The sequence below is a fragment of the Merops nubicus genome, unplaced genomic scaffold, assembly GCF_000691845.1.
Source record: "Merops nubicus isolate BGI_N331 unplaced genomic scaffold, ASM69184v1 scaffold15951, whole genome shotgun sequence".
In the NCBI taxonomy this organism is placed as follows: domain Eukaryota; kingdom Metazoa; phylum Chordata; class Aves; order Coraciiformes; family Meropidae; genus Merops; species Merops nubicus.
The window spans coordinates 25744-44510 of record NW_008590398.1 but is presented as its reverse complement, the minus strand read 5'-3'; the positions used below and the strand labels follow the sequence as shown (position 1 = coordinate 44510).

Sequence of the window (18767 nt, the reverse complement as noted above, 5' to 3'; positions counted from 1 at the left end):
TTTGGGATCCCTCTTGGAGGGCTCTGCCTGTGAGATGCCATTTCCAGCCCCTTGAGGGAACAGCTCTCTCTTGGTGCACTTAACACCACGCCTAGCATGGCAGTCCTGTTGAGGATTTCCAAGTGCTCACCACATGCACGTCATCACTGGTGAACAAAAACATGTACAGCAGGAGGTGAAAGAGAAAACAGAAGCCTTGTCCCCTTTCCTTCTGTGGTTTTGAGAGCACAGAGAGATTACCAAGTACTTGGTGGCATATTTAAGCTGGGACTGCTGCTGTATTTATGCCCCACACACAACCTGAACAGTGGTTGAGCAATTCTGAACTCAGCCCAGTTTTTAGGAAGGACCTGGAATGTGATAGTAATTGGGACCACATAACTTGACAGGGAGGATGCTGAGGAGGGAAAGCCTGAGGGTAGAAATGGAGGAAGAGTTCCAGTCCTCTCCATCCACAGGCACTAAATTAGGGGACTGCTAAAGAGGATTCCTGCCTTTGATCCTAGGAAGTGCTCCACCCTGCTCCTGTCTCACATGACAAGCCCTTCTTTTCTTTGCTCTTCCATTGCTTTTTTTCTAAACCTCTTTACAAGTATGAGGACAGCAGCCTTGGGAGGGTCTGTGTGATGGGGCACTTTCTGGGAAGGTACCAAGGAGGGTCCTCTTGTGACACAAGAGCCATTGAGCTGGTTTGTTTATCAGTTTCATGATCTCCACACATACAAATTTTCTCTCCTCAGCTGCATGAGCAGTTCTGCTTAGTCCTGTTTGCATATCAGCAGGAGGAAATGGTGTAAGAGAACTGCACTGACAGATAAAACCAAAGCCCCTACCCTTCCCTGGGGCATATCCTCATCTGGCATGGAGTGAAATGAGCAGTGGCAATCCAAAAGGAGTTGGGGGTTGTGTCTGTCACTTCCAGCTCTGTACCAGATGCTCAGATGTGCAAATAGGTGCCTGTGAAAAGGTCTTACACTGCTTAGTGAAGAGGTACTGAGCTGTGGGAGCAGCTCTGGTTCCTCTGTGTCCTCTGCATGGATGCCATCAAAAAGACACAGGTTAATCTGGACCTGCAACAAAATCCTCCAAGCAGCCTGGCAAAAGTCAGCTGTGATTTATGAGTAATTCCTTTTCATTTCCAACTACTCTTTGTGACTCCTTCTGTAAGGATACCAAAAATCCTGGCAGCCTCTCTCTCTCTTTCTCCTGCATGGAGTGTTTCTGAAAGGCATGTGAAGAATATGCAGCATAACTGTGAAAGAGCTGAGGAGGTTTTCTTGATCTGCCTGACCTCCCCAGTTGGGGCAGCTGTCCTCAGGACGTTTCATGAGGATCCCTCAGGTCGATGCAGTGGTTCTGTTGCAGCCAAGGAAGCTCTGAGAGGAGATTCCATTTTTTCCTTTGAGAGGAAGGTGTTGGAACCAGCATTGTTTGCTGGTTTAAAGCAATATTGTGTGCTCTGAGTGATTTGTGGGTAGTTGAAAAGATTTGATCAATGAGTTGTTCACCTGAGAGAAAGGTAGAAATAGCATTTTTAGTCAACCCTTCTTGAGCAAGCTCCCCAAAGCTCTGCAGCTGCTGAGGGAGGTCATGCTTACCACACTGCAGCACAGCTCAGGCTTCCCTTGGGCTCGTGGGCATTAATGCAGCCCTCCACTGGGCAACAAACTCCTCCAGCCTGCCTTAAATGAGAATCTAATTGGCAAAATGTTCGTGATGGCTGATCCACGGATGCACAGGTACAGTGTGTGTCTGCACCAGGAGAGCAAGATGGGTTTTCATTCAGACTGGGCAGGGTTTGTGCATGAGCATGTGCCTAGCAATCAGCTGTCTTACTGTGATTTAGCTGAAATCTATTATTTGGGTTGTTTTTTTTTTTCCAATACAAGTCAATGCACATCCTCACCCTTCAATTTACTCATTCCCTGCTGATTTTGGCCCTGTGTCTTTTGTGTTTCTGCTTTTTCATTCCTTCCTGAGACACCCACTCCACTGACAGCTAGAGCCATTTGGTGTTTTCCTTCTTTCTGGCCAGCAAGAGTTGAATAACTCACTCTGAGGCTGATGCTGGTATCACTTTCTGCAGAGGCATCTGCAAACATCCCTCAGTGACCAGGAACACTTCAGGTTTGTGCTGGTTCACAGTCCAGGGAAAGAAAAAATAAAGAGAAATGTTGAAAACCCTCGTGCATGAAACCATCTCTGTGTCTGGGGATCTTCTGCTGTCTTTTCTGAGGGAGAGGGGTGCCACAGGGCAGTTCCCTTCTGGAGATGGTCTGACTGTGTCTTCCCTGCTCTGTTCCAGGTGCAGAAACTGTGTTTACACCTACAGAATTCTGCCTGACAAAGAAAACAAGCTGATTGTCCAGGTAAGCCATGCTGGCACCATTCCCTCCCACAACAGCACCACTCACTGCTGGTTTTGGAAGCAGCTCTAACACCAGGAGGAAAAGGATATAAGGAGTTGAACTAGTGCCCCAACCAGTGCAGTGCTGGTCTCCAATCCACCACTATGGAGATTTGAGTCTCCAGTCTGCTGCTGAAGCTGTCAGCACACTTTTAACATGTCTGCCTTTGATTCTGTGATGCTGGCATGTTTTAGAGCTGAGAACCTCAGCCTGTGGAATCCCTTTTACTCTGAAGTCACTTTCTTATCAGTGCATTGTGGATCTTTTCAATCCAAAATGTCAGCACAGTTTACTTATAACCAGAGAATGAAACTTGAGCTGTGGTCTCAGAATCCAGAAAGTACCAGGATTGAGGGCAGGGGTTTTTGACCTGTTAATTCCCATTCTGCTTTATGATCCTGAACGAGCCACTTCCCCTTCCTGGACCACCTCTCAAACCTTGTTTTCTCAATATAGATCATGAAACCTGGGGTGGGGAGGGAGTCATGGTCTCTCAAAGCCCCAAGAGGTGCACATGGTTTCACTAGGAGGCAGTGGGGGCTGTAGCTTACTCATCCTCTTAGCCCAGCCAGTGCTACCCATGTACCACAGTCTGCCCTGCTGTTCAGAGTTCCTTCCACATTCAGATGACAATTAGCTTCTCACACTAGAAACACAGATTTCTGCACTGCTCACGTGCTCCATGTTGCTTAGGGACTTCCTGATGGGGTTTAGGGGCATCAGTTTTTCTTTTGAGATCTGCCCCAAAGGGGCAGCATATCTGAAACTGGAGTGATAGGTCAGTGAGAGCAGTTGTGGGCTGGCAGCTTTCTTTCAGCTGTGGGCTGTTGCTAAGAGTTGTGGATTGTGTGTCCAGGGTGCACACCCCCAGGCTGACTCCCTCAAGAGCCACTTCTGAGTGGTTCAGGCTGTGCTGAGCTGTATCAGCCTTACTGTCCTAAAAAACGAGTAGATGTGGCACTTGAGGCTATGGTCTAGTGCTTAGGGAGATGTTGGGTTGAAGGTTGGACTTGATGATCCTGGAGGTCCTTTCCAACCATGGTGATTCTATGATTCTATTGTCCTAAACAATGTGCTTTGGCCTGTTGTGCTGCTAAGACAGGTGCCCAGAAGATGATGTGGTGTTTATCAGAGCTCACAGAACCTAGAGCAGCTCCAGAGGTCAGGGTCTCCTTGTGCCAGCTGGCTCACAGGAGAAGCACCCCAGGCAGGGAGAGTGTTGGGAGACCTGAGAGCCAGGCAGTGGGCACCACTATCCAAGTCCCACAGCAGCTCTGGGGCAGAGCCAGGATGGGAGCCTGGGGATGCTAATGGTGTCCTTCATATCTGCAGTGGTGCTGTGATGAAGTAAGGCAGCTTGTGGCACCCTAACTCTGGATGGGTTTGGGGTATGAGTTTGGCAGCTGCTTTGTCTGTCAGAGAACAAGCCCAGGAAGGACCCTGTGCTGGCTTTTCACCTGAGGGAGAGGGATGGGCAGCTCCATGCTGCAGCAAGGGCTGTGAGCATGCAGAAGGTGAGACTGAGGTCTGTCAGCTCAGGCTTTCCCCACCACACCCACCTCCACCTCCTCACCTTCTAGTTCTCCCTAGAGAATTCTGCAGGGTCTTAATTACAAATAAATAGGTCCTCATCTCTCTGGGGAGGGATTATTGGGCTACTGCTGGAGCCAGGCAGGACTGCATGGGATCTTTCTGAATTAAACCCCTTGAAAGCTGCTAGATCTGTTAAGGAAATATGGTCTACCTGAAGCACACGCTGATCTCTAGGATCCTCTTGGGATCTGTGTTGTGGTGGTGAGGGATTTCTCTTGTTTATGTGTTGTGGGATGCAGGGGGGCTGTGGTGGAATACCTTGGGATGCTGTGTTGCCAGGAGCTGTAGGCTGACTGTCAGGAGCAGGCTAAATAAAGAGTGTTGTCAACACGTGTTTTGGAGACACACCACCTCCCGTTTCGTGCTGCTGTATCCCAGTTCTGTGGGAGAGGCAGGAGAAGGGGGCTGGCTGCTTCTGGCAAGAGAGAGAAGCAGTGAGAGTTGTAAGTGAGGCTCAGAGCAAAACAGTCTCATGCTGTTGGCTGCTGCTCTTGGTACATTGTTCCAGACTCTTTTGGTCGCTTGTCTGTTGACTTTTGGATCAAACAAAAACTACCTCATGTGTATTAAAAGATGAGATTATTGAGAAGAATATTTCTCCTCTGCAAGGACACAAAAGCTGTTGAATAGGAAGTTTTGACATTTTAAAAAATTCCAATTAAAAAGGAAAGAGTCTCTTAATCCTATGATTTAGAACAGTTGTTAAATTAATACAGTAGTCAGTAGATTTCTGGGTTTATTAAAAAAAGAAGACATAGGGAATATTGAGTGTAAATCCTGAGATTAGCCTGTATTAGTTACAAACACAAGACCTGATCATGCAGTGTGACCTTTTTTTGCCTGCAGAGTGCTCCTTCCTGAAGGTAACAAGTTGTCTTCCTGCCCAGATCTGGGCTGTTGCCTGTCAGACATTTGTCACGATGACAGCAGGTTCAGAAGATGTGTAATATCACAGCTACACACACAGCACTTGTGACATGACAGTTCTCCCTCTGCCTCTCTGAGAAGTTTTTTCCATCTTTAAAGCTGCAAGTTGCTTCACATCTTTTTGAGTTTCAGTAGAGAGAGGGAGGTGCCTATTTTTGCATTCAGAGGTGAGCTTTTTTGCATTCAGGTTGAAGAAAAAAAGATATTTGCATATGTCCTTCCAGCATTTTGTGGCATGCTACGTGGTCTGGCACTGGGTTTCTGCATCTGCAGCTCCCTGCAGCAGTTACCATGTTCAGGAATCCTTCTTACCTGCCACATCTAGAATCAAACTCATATCACCCCTCAGACATGCCAGGCCACAGTGGTTACACTCACAGCCTTGTTAATTTAAACACAAACAGCAATGATTCCCTTCTTTTCTGGGGCTGCTGAGTTTTCTTCTTTCATTGCTTGAGACTTTCAAAGATAGGCAAAGAAATCCATGGCTTGGATGAATCAAACCTGAATACTGCTGAAGCAAACATATTTAAGGAAGGAGGGGGGGAGGGGGTAACAAAACCTCCTTGAAACACAGAATCTGTACCAGTGAGTAGAGATCTTTGTCCTTACCCTGAGAACAATTAGTCATCGAGGTATCTCTGCTAGACTCTCACTGTAGGAAGAGTCTGAGAACTGAGAAGCTGAGACAGGAAGAGAGCAAAAAACAGTTACATGGAGATCCAGAGCAGGGGCACGAGGCTGGAAATCACCTGCCCCTGAGTGAGCTTGGCTGCTGCCTGCCTCTCAGGCAAGTCAGAGCTGGGGTACTTCACTTTCTTCTCTGTGAAAAGAAAGAGGATTTTCCCATGCTGAAATGGTGAGATGTAGTCAATGCAGAGCTGTTCAGAGTTTGGGGAGTAGCTGAGCATCACACAAACAGCATTAAGAGAGGCAGAGAAGCAAAGGAGTCCTTGGGAATCACAAGATCAAACTAAACACTAGAGGAAAAACTAAAGATGCTAAAACTGCCTTGCTAAGCCAGGCATCTGTGGTCAGTTCTTGCCACCCAGACTCACAGAAGGTGAAACTTTCCTATGCTGTCCCTGACAGCATCTCATTTATACAACTAGCTGAGGTGTTAACAGAACCTTCCCCACTGCACAGTCTGGATTCCTTGTGATTTTAGCATCTCCTCAATGAGAGGAAGTTCTCTTGTTCCCATTTTACAAATGGGGAACTCAGCCCCAGTCTGAAGGATCAGATAATGAGAGGATAATTTTAAATAGCTGTCCCTTGCTGACCTTACCAGGATCAGAGGATGTGTGTGATACATCAGTATTCACCTCCCCTCCTTTCAGACATGCAGTCAAAGCTGAGTTGTATCTTTGTAGTCAGCAGAGAAGAAACAGGTTTCTGATCTGGGAGGGTTAAACTGTCCTGTCTCTGTTGCCTAAAGAGCTTGGAGAACCCCCTTAAACTGCCAGATTTTGCAGGCTGCAGTCAGCTAAGGAGATTCCAGTTACAGCTGTCTCCTGCTCAGTGTGAGAAGGTGTTGAGGTCAAAAGCTGCTGCTGAAAAACCATGGTAGTGCCTAAGACTTTACCCTGTATTGCCTTTGTATGCTGTGATTTAAAAGGTGTATGTCAAGAGTGTGACCTGCTTCATGAGTGATGGTGATTGGAAAAGGTGGTGAGAGGGAAAAGGACACTGCTGTTGGCTGGTCAGTGAGTATGGGTTGGTACAGAGTAGTGTGGTGCCAACTGAAACCCTGTGGAGTTTGATCTTTCTAGACTTCTGGTTCATCTCAGCTAGGAGGTCACAGGCAGTGTTATCTGATGGCTGTCTGGCAGTCTAGCTGCAGAGCAATCAGTCATTTCTCAGTGGCAGCTAGATTGCATCTTAGTTCATGCTCCTAGTCCATCAGATAACACTTCATAGGTCACTGGCAGGATCAGGCACCTACCTCCTGAACCCAGCGTGAGGGCTGGGGGTGAGGGACATCAGCATTGCACAGATGGGGTTCTCAGCAAGGATGTCCTTGGTGAAAGCCACTGAGGGAGAGTGAGCAGTAGTTATGGGAGCAGCTTTAGCTTGTTGTTAAAGTTGGAGTCTCCTTAAGCAACTGGGGCATCTGCAGAGCAGGCTTTTGGTAGCTCAGTGCCAGGGACAGGTTTTATGGTTGTGCTGTATCCTCCTGTGCTGTGTGGCCTCTGAGGTGGAGGAGGCACAGCCTCCCAGAGCTGCCCTGGAGGCAAGACCTGAGGCTTTAGCTCACTCACATCACATTCCCATTCTGTGACCCTGAACTTGAACCAGACACATTGGTCCATCACCTCAGGCTTTTGCCCAGCCTCTGCTGCTTCCTTCTGGCACGGGTGCTCTTTTCTTCTCCTTCTTGCCAACCTAGTTTGGTTTGTTTGGTTTTTTGTTGGTTTTTTTCTTGTACTCCCCTTAAGTCCACTCTCCCCTTCATGCCACTAGCTGAGTTCTTGCTTCAAGCTCTGGACCTGCCTTGAAATGCTGCAGGCTACCCAAGACTGAGCTCCAGCCACCCACAGTGCCTTGAATGTTTGTATCTTTTAGCTGCTCTGCAGGAGAGGGCAGAAACAGAGGTTGGCTTGAGCAGGAGGAGGAACCATTTGACAGTTTCAAGCAAACTGGAAAATTTAAAAAAAAAACCAACCATGTTCAGGTGAAATGTTTCATTTTGATTTTGGGTTTTTCAGAAGTGATCACAGCGTTGCCAGGAGGTTGAAGAAAAATGTCATTTCAGATGGAAAATCTGGATCATCCTTTTGAAAAAGTCCAGAGAAGCAGTTCTGAGCTTTTTACCCTTTAGGGGTTTTTTATTAATTAATGGGGTAGAGGAGCTTGAATAAAGACCATGCCTTACATAGCACAAGCCCCAACACCTTCAATTTTTTTAATAACTTTTTCTTATTTTACTCTGAGCAAAACTGTTTGACCAGCTCCAGAGTTTGGCAATTGCTGTGGATTAATTTGCTGTGAGAAGGACTTGTGAAAATCTGCCTTCTCACTCTGCTTAAGAGACTGTATTAGAGTATGGAAAACATCCTTACTTGTAAAGTTGCTGCCTGTCTTTGTCTTTCTGCTTCACCTCCCCAGGCTGTCCAGTTCCCTGACAGAAAGCAGCAGTGTCTGCTCCCTCCTGTGCTCTGCTCCATGGGTGGATGTGGGAGCTGCTCGTGCTCCACTTCACCACTGCTGCAAGAGCTTTTAAAGAATTATTTCTAATCACACCTACTACTTGTTGCAAAGGGAGGGCCTGACCCTATTTACCTGTAGGTTTTGCTGACTTCAGTGTAAATGACAGACACCCTGACATTTCTTTTTTACATTGAGTCTAGGTGGCTTTTTTTTTTCCCCCTCTGGTAATTTTTTCTGGTCTGATCTGAGGCTGTGTGCAACAGGAAACAAGTGGTGCTATGTGAGCAGTTAGAAAGCAGGCCACCAGCTGTGACTCACTCTCTCAACTGACACTGAAGCTGTAGGTTGCCCCTGGACTTGCAGCAGAGGCTCCCAGAAGGTAGGAGAGCCAAGAATACTGTGTGTAGGGTTTCCTGCTGGAACTCTCCCTCTCCAGCACACTTCTAGAAACACTGTGGGAGGCATCTAGATTTGTACTATGCATACAGGTTAGCTAAATGAGCCAGAATGACCAAAATCCTCTGTCCAGGGGTGGGCAAGAGGGCTGCTTGTTGGTGTCAGTCAGTCAGCAGGGTTGTCCCTGCCTCTAGGCACAATTTGTTCTGGCTTCTGTTTATGAGTCCTTCAGGGTGGAGCTCAACATAAGACCTCATCCAGGGTGCTAACCTGCTCTCAGAGCTCTGATGTACAGCTGCCCATCCTGCCAACAGGATCTGATAAGAGGGTGAGTTGAGGTCAGTTCCTGCATTCCTGTGTCACTGCTGTTGTCATCGAGGTTAGAGGCAGTGCTGGTTGTGGTGTGTCCCCTTCCTGAGCCCCTTGCAGAGAGATGCCAAGTTTCTGTCACTCTCTTTGGTGCTGCACTGTCATGCCAAGTTGCTGTGCTGCTCTGTGTGGCCAAGAAAAGGTTTTCTCTAGTAAGGATTTTATGATTCACCTTAGATTTTGCTGATCAGTGTATGCTGATCAAACCCTTGCTAGTAGGAAGTTGCACTTGAGCTGGTTTCAGTGAGAGAGAAGACAAAGCAGAGTGGTCTGGTTGGCACTGACCCACCCACAGCACTGCAGCCACTGACAGCTTCTGCCAGGCAGCTGGGTAAGGGATTTGCACTTGCTCAAGCTGATGTCTCAGACTGAGACCTCACACAGGAGGAGCAGAGGGGCACAGGGGGCTTGGGGGGAGTATTCCAGTAGGAAGCAGAGAGGAGGTCACCAAGGGGAAGAACCATGAGGTATGGCCCAGTCTCAAGCTGAAACTAGCTTTTAAAGAAGCTTTGGAGTTGAGGACCCAGCTGAAGAGTTGAGAGCTCACCAGCCTGCAGAGCTGCACGGCCTCTGTGGGACTTCATGTGTAACAGCAGGTTTCAAGGAGAGTTAATGCTGAGGAGGGAATTGATCTCACCCAAGTTACTGCCACAGAAAACTTGTGCTTGAGGTATTTTGTTGTCACTGAGAGGCTGAGGTATAATTAGAGGGATTACTTTTCTTGCATAGGGACACTGGGACAACCAGGCAATAATTTGGGAGCAATGCCTTGAAATATGGTCAGGGAAACACATTTCTAGTATGTCCAAATACAGAATGATATTGTTTCATGTAGATATTCCAACTGTAGATGTATTCCAAATATAGATATTCCAATCAGAATATTTTGCAGTATAATTTAATGTTGATTTAAATCAGTTTGTAAAACCCTTTATGTGTAGGACTGAAAATAATTTGCAGTCAGGGCTTAGCAAAATCTGCATACTTCATGTTCCTGCAAACTGTCCAAATCTCTTTATATAAGGAAAATATTATCTCCATTGTTGCATCTGAGGCAGGAATAAACCTACCTAAAATGAATTTCACAGGTCCTGGAAAACTGAAAGAAGCAGCATTTAATGAGAGAACTGGGTATTTCCTGAAACATGCACATGCCTGCTGCTGATTCTCTCAGTATACAAAATTCTTCATACAAACAAACCATATCCAGCTTTTGTCTCATTTGAACCCTTCCAGAATGTTTCCAGTTTCCTGAAAATATTTAAAAGAAAAAAAAAGGTTAAGACAGTTTAAATCAGATTAAAGTGTTATTATGATTTTGTTTTTCAAGCTTCAAAAAAATGAAATCAAGTATTTGAAAGCTAATGCATGTGAAAATCCCTTTTCCTTTTATCTGGATGTACTTTTGGACAAAATTCCACTCTGAAGAGTGAGATGCCAAAAAATGTCATCAATTTATCATACAGTTAGCCCTCCAATAAATATGTTATGTCATAAAACCTTCATCCCACCTGAACAACTAAAAACTACACCTAAGCTATCCTCACTGAACCTGCACAAGCAGCTTCCAGGTGTTGCAAAACACTTGAAGATGGAGAAGATAAAGGTGAGGGCTGTTGAACAGTAACTAGTTTAATAATGATTGTTTTAGAAGGGTAAGAGTTTCAGCAGATTATCCTTTCAAAAGGCTTTGGCCACCCACAACCACAGACCCAGCAGCTCTCTCCTACCCTGCTGGAGCTTTCAGTTCCTGCTAAGGGAGCTCAAGAGCACCAACGACTGAGTTTGCTCTTGACACACAAAAGGGGGGCAGAGATTTTGGCTGGGGGACAGGAACGAGCAGCTGGGAGATGGTGGGAGCCTCAGCCTCCAGCAGAACAGGAACTTTCTCCAGCAGCAAATACACTTTAGGAAGCTCTCGCTCTCCCCTCATCCCCCTGCAGACATTTCCATCCCAAATCAACCATTTCTGTGGGCACATTTTAGGGGTAGGGGTGGTGACCTCTGCTCAGGGACTGAGAACTCTAAGAATGGTGTGTTTTTTTTAACAGACTTTTCAAATTCACTGCAGTTTGTGCTTGAGAGGCCAAATAATCCTGACTGAGTTCAGCATCCTGGGGACACACACCTCAACATCTCCAGGACTAGCAAAATTAAAATTCTCCTGAAGTTCTAAACTTCTTCTGGCAGATGAGGGAAAATAATTGAAAACTTAGGCAAACAACATTACCAACAAGAAAATATTCTCATTTTTCAGTAATTTGATGGGTTAGCTTTAATGTTATCAGTCACATAGCATTTAAACCATTTGATAGTCTTACCCTTTTTATATTTTATATTTGCAAAGACTTCCTACGAAGCTTCATAACTGAATTTAAAGTATTCAGGGAGACAACACATTTCTCTTTCATCTGTGTGGTAATGAAGCCCTGTGCTTTGTTGCTTCTGTGCTTTAAGACATGATGGGTCATGGAGAAAAGGACTCATTTCCAGGCAAGTTTTGAGTTGTTTTCTCAAAGAAAGAGAAGCTAATACATCGTTGGTGCTATATGAGTTGGGTTTCTTTTTTCTCCTGACCATTTAAGATCTGAATGTCTTGGAAAACATTGCTTTTAAATTTGTTTACAGTGAGACTTATGGCACAAAATCATTTCTGCTTTTTTTACTGACAGGGTGATGCCCTTGTGTTCTTTAGAGATGTATCTTGATTTGCTGAGGAGATTCACCATTGCAGGCTGTGTCCCCCATGCAGAGATGTAGCTCATCTGGCAGGTCACAAGGAATACTCAGGCTCCTGGTAGATCTTGCTCACTCCATCCCCTCTGGAGTCTTAAGGAATGGGTCTAATATACCCTACATGCACTGCAGCTTATTGCTAATATAAATACAAAAGATAAAGGTACAATCACCTTTAAATAACAACATGTTCAATTTAAAGCATTGTGTTGGTTGCAGTTGTTTGAGGTAAACAAGGTCTGCTCCTCTAATGCTTTTCAGATTTACCTTTTGAGTGAAGCTGTTTCATGAGGTTTTAAAAGAAATTTAAAATCCTTTCGTTTTCAGCTTGCTGCATAAATGCAAAGCACACAGCACTGATCTCAGTGCCAAAGTGGTTTAGGGAAATGAAACAGACTGCAGCAAAGATAGCTCAGATGCAGCCATTTCAGAGTCCCTCTGAGAGAATGAAGTCACAGTGCAGGTTTTGGTTGTTCCCAGGTCTTTGCCCCACTGTCTGACTTCTTTTGTCTGCAGTTTGTAACTTCTGAGAAGAGTTTTCCATCTTGGTTCTCCTCTGAAGGTCTAAGTCTGTTCCCTGCTGTTCCATCTCAGGGCTCTAAAGCTCTCCTTGCCCAGTGTTTTGGAAGATAACGTGCAGCACAGATGGGTTCAGCAAGCCCCATGGACAAAGTAAAGCCAAGCTCTCTATGGACTGAGGTTGCTCTGTGTTACAGATCCTTCTGGAAACTTTAATTTAGGTGTATTAGACCTCATTCTCCAAAATTTGACAGGGATGTAGTGACTTCTGTTGTTTAAAAGTCTTAGGATAAGGTATTCTTTGGGATCAGGCATGGTAGAACCCACATGCAGCAGGCAGTAGTTGTCCACAGAGGCACTAGGTAGCCTTTCCAGAAGTTTCTCTTCATTGGAGGCCACATCCTTGTACATGAAAACCCAGAAACCTTGGGTTGGATCCAGTTTTAGGGGGCAAAGTTTAACAAAAAATTTTGTAACAACAGCAACACCATATCTGCTATTTTTAGTCCAGAAGTACGGTTCAGGGGAGAACATAAAAGGAGAGGGTTTGAAGGATGTTTTTTGTTTGGTTTTAGTTTTGTGGTTAGCTTTGTTCAGTGATGGTTCTTCTTCAGGCTGGCTCCTCTGGCTGTTCAATTAGCAGGTATGGCTCAGAGCCTGCTTCTGATTGAGTAAGGGTTTGTCTTACTCATGCAGCAAATGAATGAAACAAGGGACGGTCCCTTGAAGGAAAGGAGAGTGGTCACCCTTAGTGGCACACAAATAGCTGCTGTAGCTTAAAGCCTGAGCAATTTTTCAGGCTGAAGACAGGAAATTGTAACACTAAGGTGCTCACCCTTATCTGTGCATGGCTTATGGTTTTTAGTTATGCAATCCCAGCAAGTGATGCAGTGTCATGTGGTGAATGCAAGTTGTTCTACTTTCACCTTTTGCCTGCATTGCTCCTCTCCAGCAGTGTAGCTTCAAGAAGTACAACTTCCTTAATCTTACATGTTCTCTTTTCCACTGGATATTTTATGTAATTCATGCATATTTAGTGCTTGGTGTCTGTTGAAACAGGGATTCATTCAGCACAGAAGACAACAGGGAAAGCAGAGAGCTGACTATGGATCATCCAGTGTCTGCCTGCACAGGTTAGAGGGATCCTCCAGAAATGTAGTGTAGGAATCCTCCAGAAATGTAGTGTAGGAATCCTCCAGAAATGTCATGTAGGGCTGAGTTGCCAGTGTATACTTGCCTTCAGCTGTCCTGGGGAAAAGTTCTGGCTCATAGGACTTCAAAGCCCACAGGCTGTTGCCTGGGGATGTATTTATTGCCTTCTCTAGAGGGAAAAGCTGAAGGACACTTGGGAATTTCCACTGAGAAGCAAGTGGCAGTGACCTGCAATAGTTTCCCCAGCTCAGTTGCTGTCAGCAGTGAGCACTGACAAGATCAGAACAATGACCTCCATGAACTGCCTTCAGAAATGACAGCTTGGGTACATTTGTTGCCTTGGTTGCCTTGCTAACTCTTGAGGACCTGTGTTTTCCAGCTTGTCTTGGTAATCACTACAGCTAGATACTTCATGAAGGAATGAAAATGGAAATTTTCATTTGACTTCAAGTGCTGAAGCTTTTCAGTGAAAAACCAAAAGGCACAAGGCTCGTGATAAAATTTCTAAAGGTTTAAGAACTAGCATACTCCAAAACTTACTTAAACTCTACCCACACACTACAGAAGTGTTAAAAGAATTGCATTAGATCCCTATGGATCTGCAGTCCTTGCTCATTCATCACCAACTCATCTGACTTGCACCCTGTAGCTAAATTTAGCACCAGTCCCTCGTGTTCTGCCATGGAACTGGACTGTTGTGGTCGTGTTGTTGATGTAAATCTGATTTATTCCAACACAGAGACATGCTGGAAGGGCTGGTTCCTCAGAAGGTTTCTCTTGGTGCTACGAGTTGGATCATAATATGCTTTGTTGCTAAAATCCTTTTTGCTGGCTAGAGTTGGAATGTTTTCTTTAGTGCAAAGGACTACCACAAGTATGGGGTGTTGGTGTTCTCCCTAGCTTGTGTCTAGCTATATTAGTTGGATATTTGGCAATTAACATACTTTTTGTCTGAATTGTGGAGTGCCAGAGCAGAGTGGCATGGGGTCCTTAAGAAGGATTTAATGCAATATTTTTGGGACCTATGTCTTTATCATGGGGGAGAATGCTTGTTCAAAAGACTTTTATAGGTCCTTTTCCTTCCAGAACTTAGAATGTGATTTTCTTTAGGATGTAGAATTCTAACAAGGAACTTGAGATAAAAATTTGGCACTCAGCTACACTCTACTGAAAACTCCTTTAAATTTCCCTTCACTTAAACAGACTCTGTTTTTATTTGCAAGTGTCCCAGTTCTGCCATGGGAGCACTGCCTGCCTGTGAACATGCCCCATCTTTGGGCTGCCAGAACAAAGCCTGGGTGGGATCATGTGGGTGAGAACTCTTGGAGGGCCAGGGGAGATAAGAAGTGGCAGATACCACAGTCAGGATCTCTTGAAGATTAACTTAAATGGGGCTCACATTCCATGCATAGAGTGTTGAGCCTTTGAAAAGGAGTGTGAGCAAAATGCATTGTGCTTCTCAAGTCTTTTCCATGATGTTAGGGATAGGAAAAAGTGAGATGGCCATTTTTGGTCAAAATTGGATTGGGAGGGAGTTTGGGTTTTAATCTAGATTTGTAACAGACAACTTGGAAGTGAAGCCATGATGTGCCCTCCTGCTCTGGTAGCCATGGAGGCAAGAGGACTAACTTGACCTTGCTGACTTGTTGCCAGCCAGCAGCCTCTCTAGCAAAAGTGACATGAATGAGGGAACTTGAGCATTGGGACCAGACCATGTGCAGGATGAGACAGGAAAGCCTTCATCATCTTTCAGCTCAGAGGGGAAGGGGAATAGTCATCTTCCATTCTCTCCAACGCTGTTCAAGTGACATCATTTACAGCTGCATTTACACTGTGCTGTTCTCCAAAAAGCTCAGGTGATTTTTCCAGGTGAGGAAGCACTGCTCTGGCCACCCACCAGCAGCCTCTGTCCAAGTGCCCTGGATTCCTCCCCTTGCCTCTTCTCTTGTGCTCAGTTGCCCTGCTGGAGACCCTCTCACTGAGCTTTATCCAGCACCAAAACTCCCCTGACAGGTCACAAGTTCCCACCACTTAAAGTCCATCCCTTTACCAACCCTCCATGTCCCAGGATCCCCCTTTTCCTCAGCCATGCACTTGCTCCTCTCCCTTCATACTCCTAGTCAGCCCCATGTGTTCCATTCAAACTAGAGTACATTTCTGGGGGGATTGTATTTTGGGAAGTAGCTGTTGCTCCCAGCTGTGATTCCTATGATCCCATTCCTGTAAAATGCTCCTGAAATTTCTTACCACAAGATTTGATTGAAAAATAAGAAATGTTTTCTAACGAAGCAAAGCTGAAACACAAGCAGGTCACTTCAAAGTGCTTTAAAAAATCATTTACCAGGAATTTCTTAGCTCTTAGCTTCAGCTTTTTAGTGAAATCCAAAAGCTTGCCTACATGAGAGCCAAGAGGAAATTTAAAAATGCCACCTAGACTTCCTAGCTAACAGACAGTCTTGGAGACAACTTTTTTTTTCCCAACCAGGAAGCCTAAGAACTTTTCTTTTTTTTTTTTCAAATCTAAAAGGGAAAAAAAGTTCCTGCCAGCCTTCTGCACCAAAGTAGAAGTGACCTGATTTCCAGCTCCCATTTCAGCTGGTGGGTATTACAAGAATTTTGTAACTTTGAAAACTTATGGACTGCTACTGAATGGTTTTAAATACCTGTTATACCTGTTTCAAGGCTTTCTGGTTAGAAAAAAAAATTGCCTTAAGCAATATTTGACCAGATGACCAGTTTCCTAGTTCCTCCTTGTGCCTTGGCTCAGGAAAGGAAAACACTTCCTCTTCCTTCTGAGGGCCCCAGACTTCCTGTGCCATCTATTTATACAGTTGTTGTAATGAACCCCAATTTAACCACTTCCTTGCCTGGCTTTAGTGTTGACTTCACAGCTTTGAAATCTCTTTTCACTTTATGTCTTTACATGCCACTTGTAACTGCTTTTAAAGGTGTGTTCAGAGCTGCTTCTCAGCAAACCTGTATTTGGAGTGTCTTTGTCTAGGTGTTCTGCTGGCCAGCTGGCATTCCTTGGAGATAAGGAAGAGGAGGAGACTGAGGTTGGGCCCTGTTGACCCTTTTACACCAGGTACAAAAGATAAGATGATCTAGGCCATACAAAAACCTGTTGAAAAGTTTAGGTGGATGAATTTGGAAAGTTGATCACAAGACTCAAGGGATTACAGGCTGCAGTCATACCTGTTTTCCTGAGATGAAGAAGCCAGGAGCCTATGCAGCATGAACATGGAACCAGCTGCAGCTAGTTGTGTTAAATCATTATACACTGAGTGTACAGCAAAGGTGGAAGGGAAGTTGATCATTAGAAGGACTGCAGATCTGAGGGGAGTTTCTGGAGGACAGGAGACACCAAGATGTCCTGTGGAAAAGGAGGTTTCCAGCCAGAAAGAGCTGGAGTCACAAGGACATATGGAAGACCTGACAGTCTGTGGTTTGGGATGCAGTTGGAATGTCTGTGCTGGCCATGAGAAGTATGGGCATGTTGGGTTTCACCCATCATCTTCAAGGATATAGCAGGTCCTGGACAAGGAGGCAGCAGGTGGATTTGCAGAGGGCTTCCTACAGCTGCAAAATTAGGGTTAGCCAGAGGTCTTGTGAAGGCTCTGAGCCCAGTGAGGCTGAGGCAGGATCAGGAGCCACATCTGCTCTCCTTGGGGGACAGGCAGCACAGCCAGTTACCATCTTCTTTATAGGAGAATTCAAAACCTGTGATGTCTCCAGGCTGTCCCTTTGCCAGCCCAAACCATTCCCTTTCTTCTGAGCTTCCCTGTAAGCCCCATTTTCCAGCTCTTCAGTTCTGCAGGTTTACAGGTCACTCCCTATGCTGGGTATGCTCAGGAGGTGTTCCCCTTCCACACGTCCTGGCTGTCTCCAGCACAAAGCTGAGGGCTGAGCAGTGATGCTGGAGGAGTCCCTTGTGGAAGGAGAGCCTGCCCTGCACACCACTCCAGTGTCCTGTGGGCTGTGGGGATGTGGTGTGTCACCATGGAGATGACACTTGCCATCCACCTTTCTAATGACTCGAAACAATTCACTGTACAATTAAAACAAGATCTCTCCCCTGATAACCCCGAGGAAATAGTTACTTACCAAATGGAGCTGGGGGGGCAGGAAGTGGAGTTCATTGTTGGGCTCCAGCTTGCTCTGCACTGCCCTGTCCTGCTTGGGTTTGTTTGCAGTGCCCTGTTCCCTGTCTGCTCCCTGTCTCAAAATCCAGAATGAGTTGTCCAGGCTCTGTGTTGCTCTGCTCCTGTCATCCAGTGTGGTTGGCCCAAGGACATTTGCTCAGAGTGCCCCACCAGTCCATTTTCCTATGGTACTCCACAACCAGATGTGGACCCACTCAGTGCCAGTATTTTACTGTCCCTCAATGCTTTTCCTCCCCAACCTATGAGCCACAATTCAAGTGTGAAGGAATCTCCCAGCTACGTGCTGCTCTCCCTCCTTGCTGGCAGGGCAAACTGTTTGAGCAGCCTTCAGGTAGGTCATCCAGCAACCCGAGTGCTAGCTGCACCTCTGCCAAAGCAGATTTTCTGTGTTAAACTGGGGGCTGGGACCACCCTGCAGCCTGAGGGATGCTCCTATTGCCCCGTGGCTGGCAGCAAAGTCAGGGGCTGTTGGGTTCAGGGGGGCTCACGTGGCTCTCGGCACGGGTGGCGTCTGAGCACCTCGCAGTTGTGTGCTGAACAACGTGACTGGTGTCTGTCACACAGGCTTTGTTCTCATCCTTCCCCAAAAGGAGAGGCAAGTGCAGAGAGGTCCTGCTTTTACTGCTCTCTCTCCCAGTTCAGACAGTGGGTAGCTTTGGCTGTGGCTCTCTGCAGAGGGAGGCAGTGTAAAGCAGTGTGCCCGGCCCTCTCGGGGGAGCGGGGAGGTTTGGGGGTGCCTTGAGGAGAGAAGAGCTCCTTCCATTGGGGGGGCAAGCAGGCAGAGAGGGCTGTCAGGCACTGCTTTGTGCTGGAGGGGCACAGCCCTTCCCACAGCTTCCTCTGCTGAGGGCCTTGCAAATAGCAACAATGGTGGTACAAAAGGAGTGGGAACCCCCCAGGGCTCCTCGTGTCCCTCTCAGGGTGCCCAGGCTGACGTGTGGCCAGGTGGGGCCACCCCAGTGCCTTCCACCGAGCAGGGGAGGGCCCGTGGGCTCCCCTTCTGTGAGGGGGTGCTGAGCAGGTGTGGGGCTCCCCCATCCTCCCGTTCCTTCCCTCTCTGCTCGGAGCTCCCAGCCCCACCAGTTCTCCATTTCTGCAGCTCAGCTCTTGCTGTCTCCCTGCAGCTGCTCGGGGCAGGTGCTCAGCTCCCTGCTGCAGGCTGTGGCAGAGCATGGAGGGCCACCCTTTATCCTCACTGTGAGCTGGGGGAGCTGCTCCTTCCTGCCCTGAAGGGCTCTGGGGAGGGCAGGCTGCAAGAAGAGCTGGCACCACTGGCGTGGAGACCACCTCTCTTTGGGAATGTGGGGCTGGATTTGGACGTGGACACAGCCCAGCTCCTCCACGGGGCCTCAAA

The 18767-nt window shown here is 46.5% G+C and overlaps 1 protein-coding gene across 1 annotated transcript in view; it reads left to right on the top strand.

Moving 5' to 3' along the window:
* Window positions 1-2305: 2305 nt before the first annotated feature.
* INPP5D (inositol polyphosphate-5-phosphatase, 145kDa) overlaps window positions 2306-18767 on the top strand; it is a gene marked incomplete at both ends in the record, with an annotated part of 42125 nt that continues 25663 nt past the window's right edge. The window contains one exon of the mRNA XM_008949935.1: window positions 2306-2369. Coding sequence (XP_008948183.1) covers window positions 2306-2369 — 64 coding nt within the window. The remainder of the gene's footprint in view (window positions 2370-18767) is intronic.